This window comes from Dromiciops gliroides, chromosome 2 (genome assembly GCF_019393635.1).
Source record: "Dromiciops gliroides isolate mDroGli1 chromosome 2, mDroGli1.pri, whole genome shotgun sequence".
Classification (NCBI taxonomy): domain Eukaryota; kingdom Metazoa; phylum Chordata; class Mammalia; order Microbiotheria; family Microbiotheriidae; genus Dromiciops; species Dromiciops gliroides.
The window spans coordinates 362,644,186-362,654,088 of NC_057862.1; the positions used below are offsets into that span (position 1 = coordinate 362,644,186).

Sequence of the window (9,903 nt, forward strand, 5' to 3'; positions counted from 1 at the left end):
GTGTCTGAGGCCAGATTTGAACTCAGGTACTCCTGAATCCATGGCTGGTGCTTTATCCACCAAGCCACCTAGCCGCCCCCTCCATCTGCCTTTCTGATCTTCACTTTCCAATAATAATATCTTTCATTTATATAGTGCTTTACGGTTTGCCAAAGGCTTTGGATAGTTGTCTGATTTGATCTTCATGGCAACCGTGTTAAGTAGGCGCCACTATTGTCCTCATTTACAAATGAGGAAACTGAGACGAAAAGAGGTTAACTAACTTAGCCAGCTGGTTATACAGCCAATAAGTCATACAGCTAGTCATAGAGACCTAGCTAGCTGTTGTGTAGCTAGCAAATGTTTGAGGACAGGATACGAACTTGGCTCTTCCTTATGTCAAATCTAGCATTATTGATTACAATGTTCAGCTACTTTTCATAAAATAAAAGTTTTGGTCATCAGTCAGCTAATCAGCAAGCATTTTATCAAGCACTACTATGATAGCACAGGTACAGGGGTTAAGTGCAAGAGATACAAAGAGAAAGGCAATAATAATTGAGACAACACTATGTAAATAAGTACCCAGAAGATCCATACATGGTAGACAGACAGAAGGCAACCTTGAAGTGGGGGAGAGCATTAAGCAGCCTGGGGGGTGGGTCATCTGAGAAAGGCCTCCTCTAGAAGGTGGTATTTAAACTCATGCTGAAGGAAGCCAGGAATTCTTCTTAAGAGGCAGAAGAAGGGGAGTATTCCAGGCCATGAGGAATAGCCAGTGCAAAGACACGGTGGTGGGAGATGGAAGAAAACAAATAGGCCAGAATGGCTAGATTGTGGAGTTTGTAGAGGGGACTATTACCTAACAAGGATGGTAAAGATTAGAAAGTACCAGGTCATGAAGAACTCTAAAAAAGTTTTTTTTTGTGAAAAGCTTTAAATTCCAAATAGGAATTTGTGTTTGATCCAAGGGTAAAGCTCTTGGAGTTACTGAATTTAGGGAGTGGTGTTGGTGGTGATACAGTCACATCAATCATTCAATTACTAAAGACCTATTAAATGCCTACTGGGTGCCAGGCGCTGTATAAGCTCTGGGAATTCAAAAAGAGGCAAAACAGTCCAGTCCCTACCTGCAAGGTGGAGCAGCTAGGTGGCTAAGTGGATATAGTGCTGGGTCTGCAGTCAAAGAAAGAAGACCTGAGTTCAAATGCAGCCTCAGACACTTACTATCTGTGTGACCCTGGGCAAGCCACTTTAACCTTGTTTGCCTGTTTCCTCATTTGTAAAATGAGCTGGAGAAGGAAATGCCAAATCATGCTATTGTCTTTGCCAAAGAAAACCTCAAATGGGGTCATGAGGAGTCAGACACTGAGAAATAACTCCATCAATATCACCCTCAAGGAGCTTACAATCTTTTTTAAAGAATTTTTATTTTTTGTGGGGCAATGAGGGTTAAGTGACTTGCCCAGGGTCACACAGTCAGTAATTGTCAAGTGTCTGAGGCCAGATTTGAACTCAGGTCCTCTTGAATCCAGGGCCAGTGCTTTATCCACTGTACCACCTAGCTGCCAAGGAGCTTACAATCTAATGGTAAAGACAACATACAAACAAGTGTATACAAAATAAGCTATATACAGGGAAACTAGGAAATAATTTAAAGAGGGGTTAGGCAAGGCTTCCTGTAGAAACTAGGGTTTTAGTTGGGACTTAAAGAAAGCCAGGGAGGTCAGTACTTAGGGTGGAGGAGGGAGAGTGTTCCAGGCATTGGAAGACAGCTAGAGAAAATGGCCAGAACCCAGAGTCAAGAATTTGTTTGTGGAAGATAACTTGGGTAATTTTATGGGGGAGTATTGGAACAGGAAGAACAATTAGGAGGCAATACCAGGTAAAATGTGAAGAAGGCCTGGACCAGATCAGGGCTTCTTAAACTTTTTCCACTTGCAATCCCTTTTGGGGGGGGGGGGGGGCATTGTGCAGGGTCACACAGCTAGTAAGTGTCAAGTGTCTGAGGCCGGATTTGAACTCAGGTCCTCCTGAATCTAGGGCTGGTGTTTTATCCACAGAGCCACCTAGCTGCCCCACGCAATCCCTTTTCACCTGAGAAATTTCTACTTGACCCCAAGTATATAGGTGTGTAAAATAGGTGTACAAAATAGGTGTACATAACCTATTGTTGCCAAATTTTTTGTGACCCACATTCAGTTATGTGACCCCATATGGGGTCGTGACTCACAATTTAAGAAGCTTAGGGACTAGGTCATAGTCCCGTGAGAGGAAAGAAGGGGTCATGTTTGCGTGCTGTGAAGCTAGATACCATTTTTAAGGGCCCGTCCAGCTATAAATTCATGAGTCCCCTTTCTGTTCCCCACTGAGCTGGAAGTTCTCACATATGGGGATATTTTGGTCCTGTCCTTAAATTTCCTGTTACTCTCTGTAGATCAAAGATTACAGTCTAGCCAGGCTAGAAGTCTCCTGCTATTCGACTTGGGCCTGTGGTTGAGGGTTTGAAGAGAACACAGGAAATTGCAAAATGAACTTTGTCTATTCAAGCAGTTTATACAATTGAGAGTTGAGAAGGAAAGGAAGGGCCTTTTCAGAACAGCGTGATGTCATCTTGATGTGTTTAGGAGCATCGGACTAACCTGCTTCCTGCCAGGTGTCTGCCTCTGACACCTGAAGTCCTGGCCTGCTATGCCCAGGCAGCTTCTGAGAGAGTCTAGGCAGTGTAGGGGGTGCCAAGACTGGAACAAAATAGCCGTAGAGCAAGTCTGTTTGTGCTCATCCCGGGCTCCTGATGAAATCTGCTTAATTTTCTTTGCAGCCAACAAGCTTCTTGTCCAGCTCCCTCAATCTGACCTCCTCGAGCAGCAAAGATGACAGTAGTTTGCTCAACAGAGGGTTTCTACAGGCAAAGCCAGAGAAGGCTTCATTCCCGAAGACACTGAGCCATTTCCAGGGCCCTGCCCCGGTGAGTCATGGTGTGGCCTTTACTGTGATGTAATTAATGGTCTGAGAGAAGAGCCTGCCCAGAGTCCTTTAGGGACTGGTTGTTGCTTCTGCTTGTTAGGGGTTTAGTGTGTGGAGGGCTCAGGCAACATGAAATAATGAACCGTCTTCAGATTCCCTCCTCTAGCGTCTCCAGTTCTGGTGGCTGCTCCTGCTTTGGGGGTTCATGAAGGAAGCGAAAGATGGAAGAGGAGAGGAGCATACTGGGACCTGGCTAATTCTTGCCTTGCCATGGCTTTGTTCACCTGCTAGGAAAGCATGGTCGGGGGGAGCCCATTTTTTCATACATCATGTTGTTTGTCTTTAGTCCACAAAGGCCGCTTTTCTGCAAGGTTTCTACTGCTCTGTCCAATGTGTGAGTCTCCTAGTGAGGCTGTCCTGGGGCAGCTAGGTGGCGCAGTGGATAGAGCACCGGCCCTGGAGTCAGGAGTACCTGAGTTCAAATCTGGCCTCAGACACTTAACACTTACTAGCTGTGTGACCCTGGGCAAGTCACTTAACCCCAATTGCCTCACTAAAAAAAAAAAAGAATTAATCCTGCATAGTGGAGCCTGAGGATCAAAAACAAAGACAATCACTTACCACACCTTCCTTCCCCCACCCCTGGGTGGGAAGAATCTGCTCTCAAGCATTAGCCTGAACTGTCATAGTTCTGATTATTAAGTCCAGATTTTTATTTTAAAGCTGAGCTTGCTATCAAGGGACTTGGGTTCAAATACTGACATTGCCCCTCACTAGCTTTGTGATCACGCATGCAAGTCACTTACCTCCATGGGCCTCAGTTTCATCGTCTGTAAAAATGAAGGGGGCTTGGACCTGATGGCTTCATCCCTTTTCCAACTTTCAGTCTATGATCCTGTGAAACTGAAATTCGAATCCCTTTAAGGGCGCAGAGCTAGTTATTGGTTGAGGCAGGATTGGGACCCTGGTATCCTATACATTTAGTCCATTACCCTTCTGAAGAGTTCTGCCTCATAGCTTCCTCTCAGTAGGCAGGGAGGATTGCTGTCTGCATGACTGCTGGTAGGAGAAGCAGTAGTATTGATCACAACTCCCATTTCCTTCTTTAGCATTTTATGGTTTCCAGCCTTTTCTTTTTCTTTTTTCTGACAACCATCCTTTAAGGGTGGGTGGTGCAAATCACCCATTTTACAGATAAAGAAACCAAGTCTGAGAAAGGAGAAGTCCTTCAGCTGGTGTTAGAGCAGTGGCTCAAATCCCAGGTCTTTCTTTCCATTCCGTCATGCTGCCCCTGTTTCACCTTTTTTGGGAGTAAAGGTTGCCTCATGTGTAGGAGTACAAGGCAGCATAATAAAGTTGATTCTACTACCTGAGTTAATTTAGTCAGTGCCACACCCTTCAAGCCACCAAAGGATTACTTCATAGAACTAGAAAAATGATGAAACAAAAGTTCAAATGAAGAAACTAAAGGCCAGAGGAGCTGAGAAGCTTGCCTTTAGTCCTAGTGAACGGCCAGGCCAGGATTTGCATTTGCATTATATTGGCTCCAGATCCCACGTTCCTGCTGCATCCCAGCAGGGCAGTGAATAGAAATGTTTCCTGTATCCTGAGTGCTGGGGCTTGATTTTTCTAGGACTAATTTATTCAGGCATCTACAATTGGGACTTAGTTTGTATTTGAGTCCTTTGTGGCCAACCCGAGGCTCTCGTTTTTTTGTCATTGACCCCCTGATTTGGGGGCTTAGGGGCTAGAAGTTTACTATTGTACAAAAAATTAATTATTAATAACTATAACTAACCTGGGAAAATTATATAATTGGATTTATGAAAAATTATGATCATATGAAAAATTATAATTGGGCCATAAATCCCTTCGTGGTCGCCATTCAAATTTTGAAATATTTTATTAACTAGGGCTAATTTTGGGGGCTGAAGCTGACTGGAGTACTACTAACCTGGGGACTTTTGACTGTTTGGCTATCTGACTGCTATTAATTTAATGTGGGCCGTTTATAAAGTTCCACCACACTGCTCCCAAACTGATAAACTAAAGATTAAGAAGCCTCTTAACCAAATAATCAAAGCAGAGTTTATTTATGAGATACTGTTGAAAATTAAGAATACAGGGAAATAAAATGTACAACTTCACTGCTTTCCTGTGGTCTCTTCCACTGCTCTCTTTCCCACCTGCTGCACTTGGAACTTCTTGAATACAATAAGGGCCTTAGCCGCCTCCAGCCTCAGGGCACGGTACACTTTCCCTGGTTTGTAATAAGGCCTGGTTAGGGTTAGGGCTGGGTTAGCCTGTAACCTTGTCAGCCCTCCTAGTCCTGCGTTACTGTTTGTCTTGTCTCTCCTTCCCCCCCCCCCAACCCCCCCCTTCTAATTTTGTCAGCCGCTCTTTTGACCTCTTCTCAGCCCCTCCTTGTCCAAACCAAACTCTCCTCCATCCTTGTCCGTGCTCCCCTCTAGTCCGCCTCTCTAGTCAGCCCCCCTCTGGAGGCTAACTCCCAGGTCTATATATACCTTTTCTTCTCTCCACTCAGATCTCGGGGCTTCCTTCGCCCCCACAGACCAAGCTAATCCGCCAGCCAGGGCTGCGGCTGGTTGGGGGCAGGGTGCACTCCCACTTCACGTGCCTCAGCACAGGCTATCTTTCAGATAGCTCCGCTCAGGTCGGAGGGAGCTGGGGCTTTTTTTTCCCCCCCCCCCAGCTGTCTGACCTGGTGGTCTTGTATAGCCCATGAGGCTTTTTTCGCTCAGCTGAGGAGAAGAGGGAGAGACCCTGAGGGGCTAAGGCTTTCTAATCTCAGCCTAAAGGTAGGGTCCCCAAATCAAAATAAATTTCCACACTATCAATCAATCAATCAGCAAACATTTATTAAGTACTGAGAGTGTGTAGATACAAATACAGGAAGTAAACCAACGCTTCCTTCAAGAAGCTTACGTTCTAATTGAGGGGAGGGTGGTGAAGACAATATAAATTACAATCATAACAAATAAATAATAACTAATAAATCAGAAGATAAATATAAAACAGAGGGAAAGTAGCCGTAGAGGGGATGGCATTAGAAGTTGGGGTTTAGAGGGAGGGACCATAAAAGCCTTCTGGAGGAGGTTAATTTGATTCTGGAAATTAACAAACGATTTTTCTTCTTCCTAGATGTCCAATGCATGGAAAGTCGTGGCTTGTGGTGGAACCAGAGACCAGCTTTTTATGCAAGAAAAGGCCCGGCAGATCTTGGGTGCCCTAAAGCAGAGCCACACTTCTCGGACACTAATTTTGTCATGAAAAATATGGAATTTTGACATTGTAGTTTTTTTTTTTCTTTTCTTAGGGGCATAAAGATGTGTTCCCTGGCTCAGGTGGCTCCTGAACAGGGTATGAGTTTGAAAATTTATTTTTTCAAAATAACTTATTAAAAAAAAAGTTTCAAGGGGCTTCTTTGGGTTTTGTGGTACAAGAGAGAAGTCTGCTCCTTCGTGGATTCATGTGGTGCCTGCATAGAGAGAAGTGTGACTTGGGATCTGTCCTGGAGGAAAATGAACACTGGACTCTTGACTTGCTCTGCAGAATCTCTGCCCTTGGTCTGGATTTTCCCTTTCCCTTCCATGGAAATTACCAAGTGCTTTCAAGAATCCTAGAGACTCTGGGCCTGCCTTTTTTGTTAATACCAAGAAAGTTGGGTTTTTCCCTAGTTGTGTGTTTTCAGCACAATCTCACCCTCCTGTTGAGGACCCTGAAAAGGAGGATCTTTGGGGATTTCCTGCTTAACTTGGATGCCTGTTGAGCTGAGACAAGGAGGTATCCAAGAGGCTGGAGAGAGTGGCATTCATTATCTCTCAGCTGGTCCTTTTCCCTTCTTTTCCTTTTGTTGCATTTAATATTATTATTAATTATTAATTTTTAAAAAATAAAAGCTCCCTGAAGCTTAGTCTTCGCTGGCTTCTAAAGGCTTCTCTCTTCTCAGTCTCCCCATCTTCCTTTGTCTCCCTCTCTACTCTATTTCTCCCCCTCCCCTCTCTCTTTCTCTCCCTATTTTTTTTACCCCTCCCTCTCTCCTTCTTTTTCTGGCTGCCTGTTTCCCTCTCCTTGGCTTCACTATTTCTGTGATGGTGTAACCTTTTCGTAACCTTTTCGACTTCTCTATTTATTTTCTCTGTGCTTTCTCGTATCCTTCCCACCGCGCCTTCTGACAACTGGTTCAGTCCCTCATCCCTCTTCATGACAAGTGTAGATGCTTCCTAATTGGTCTTACTCCCTTCCCCTCCTGTGCATCCTGTCCATGAGGCCAAAGGAATCTTCCTATCTCTAGTAGTGAGCACGTCGTGGTTTCCTGTGGGTTCAAGTCTATGCCTCTTAATTTGGCATTCAAGTCCTCTACAATTCTACACCAACTCTACCTCCTGCTGCATTCTTACATTTTCTTCAAAAAAATTTTTTTATCAGTGGCTTTTGTTTTTGCATCACCTACATTTTCCTCTGTGTCCTTCCCTGACCTGCCTCTCCCAGGGCCATCCCGTAGAACAAAGAAAAATTTTCAAAAGAACAAAAATCAACAAATCAATACATTGAAAAAAAAGAATCTGAAAATACATGTAGTGCTCCATACCCATAGACCTCTCACCTCTGGAAGGGAGTTGGGGGAGACATCTTCTCATATCTTTCTTTCCTTAGGGGCTGAGTTTGTTCTTTGTAATTTCAAACCATTCACTTCTGGTTTGTGGTTGTTCTTCTTTCCCATTTTCATAGTCATTATGTTTTGTTTTCTCAGCCCTGCTTTCTTGTATTTCATTTGGTTCATTCAAACTTTACCTACAAAGTGCTATGTTAAAAGGTGGAATATATATACATAGTGGGAAAAGTACTGACTTTGGCATCCAAGGACCTGAATTCAAACCCTGGCCCTGCTGCTTATGTGACCTTGGGTAGGTCATATCACTTCTCTGGGCCTCAGTTTCCTCATCTGTAAAATGAGGGAATTGGACTAGATGGTCCCATCCAACTCTTCATTCTGTGGTCCTTTGAGCAGTCATCTAGATTAGAACTGTGTGCTGTGAGATCACTGCTGGGTGAGAGCATCAGGGAAGGTTTTCTGATCAGGCTGGTCTACTCCATATATCCTAATGAGACTTGGTTCACTCCTTTCTATAGGGGAGAAGAAACGTGGTGGGGAGGAAAGGATCCTGGGTTTAGAGTCAGTCACAGGTTTGAGGCCTTTCCCAATTGCCTCTGTTGTTTAGTGCGTCCCATTCCCCCTCCCCAAATTACTTGGTATTTATTTTATTTTGTATATATTTTGCTTATCTGTGCACATGTTGTTTCCTACTATGAGATTGTAAGCGCCTTGAGGGCAAAGAGTTGTCTTTTGTTTGTTTTTCTGTTACCCTAGCTGGGTGGCTGGCACATAATGGTGTTTAATAAGTCCTGGCTCTTAACATTTGCTGGCCATGTGACACTGGGCATGCCAGGTCACTTTTGGACCTCAGTAATGAAATGGGAGGATATTGGCATTACCTACTCAGGGTTGTTGTTGAGGAATCCCTTTGTAAACTTTGAAGTGCTTTTAGAAATGAAATTGTTGTTATCCACCCATTTGTCTTACCCGTTTGTCAATCATAATAGTTAGCATTTACAAAGCTCCTTAAGGTTTTGCAAAGTGCCTTCTATGTGTTATCTCATTTTTGGCCTTCACTACTGCCCTGTGAGATAGGTACTATTATTATCCCCCTTTTACAGGTGGGGAAACTGAGGCAGACAGGTTAAGTGCCTTGCCCAGGGTCACACAGCTAGTAAATCTCTTAGGTAGAATTTGAATTCAGTATCTTCCCTACTCCAGCTCCCATGTTATAGGCATTAGCTTTTTATCAAGACCTAACTCGAGTACCTTTTATGAAAACTTTTCATATCCCAACTGGCTCAGGGGAATCTTGTTTTTTTCCTTGAAACTCCCCCAGCCCTTGCTGTCTGTGAATTTTTGTTTCTTATCTGCTGCTTTCTACGCAGTGATGTGGTATAGTGTATCAGAGCATTGGATCTGGAGTTCAGGAGACACAAGGTTTGCATACCACCTTAGAGAGCTGCTCACTGTGTTATTGTGGACAAACCACATAACCTCTCAAAGGCTACATGAGAATCACACCACTTGAACTACCTACCTCGCAGGGTTATGAGAAAATCACTTTGCAAACCTCAGAAGTGCGATTATGAATAGCATGAATAGCAATGTTATGACTTGTTATGTACATAGCCTTTCTTCTCACCTGGAAGGAGTTTTCTGAGGGCTGAGCATGTGTGCATCAACTCTCTCCTGCCATCGGCCCCTGTCCTCCATCTCCTTTCCCATCAGGTGAGTGGTATCACTCACGCTTAAGTGTACTCCTAGAGAAGAGGTGGCTGGTGCTTCTGGCTGGGGATCTGAAGGAGGTTTCATGAAGGAGTGGGGAGGGGGGTGACACGGAGATGGTGTGTTCTCTAGATTTCCTTGGTGGCAGTCAAAACCTGGAGAATATTGGTTGCCTTTGTCTTACAGATATTGCTCTCCGCACCCTCCCCCCAGTTATCTTTAAGGCATGAATTGTTTATGTTGGATCTTTAATATCGCATTGAGGGTTTTTAATAAAGACCAGTTTCATCTGGGCCGCTGTTGTGGTTTTATTGACCCATTACACCTTGTCTCCCCCCATAAAGCAGAGACCTCTTAGGACCGGCTCCTTTCTCAAGCAGGCGGGGCAATACATATACACCGAGGCAGTCTTTTGGGGGTTTTCTCCCCCTCTTTGTACCTCAAACTATTTCTTAGAAGTTCCAGAAGATTGCAAAGAGGATTCCAGTTTGTAATAAGAACGTAGGAGAAGGCCCCAGCCTCTGTCCCCAGGGTCAGAGCTAAGACTGTGTTGGCACAATAGATGTGATAATACTCCAGTTTCTTCCCTACCTCACTGGGTTGTTTGTGAG

At 44.2% G+C, this 9,903-nt stretch overlaps 1 protein-coding gene across 1 annotated transcript in view; it reads left to right on the forward strand.

Annotated features, from left to right (window-relative positions):
- The window catches only part of MYBL2 (MYB proto-oncogene like 2), a 52,948-nt gene extending 43,257 nt beyond the window's left edge, over window positions 1-9,691 (forward strand). The window contains exons 14-15 of the mRNA XM_043985876.1: window positions 2,801-2,947; window positions 6,109-9,691. Coding sequence (XP_043841811.1) covers window positions 2,801-2,947; window positions 6,109-6,237 — 276 coding nt within the window. The 3' untranslated portion in view covers window positions 6,238-9,691. The remainder of the gene's footprint in view (window positions 1-2,800; window positions 2,948-6,108) is intronic.
- The last annotated feature ends 212 nt before the right edge of the window (window positions 9,692-9,903 follow it).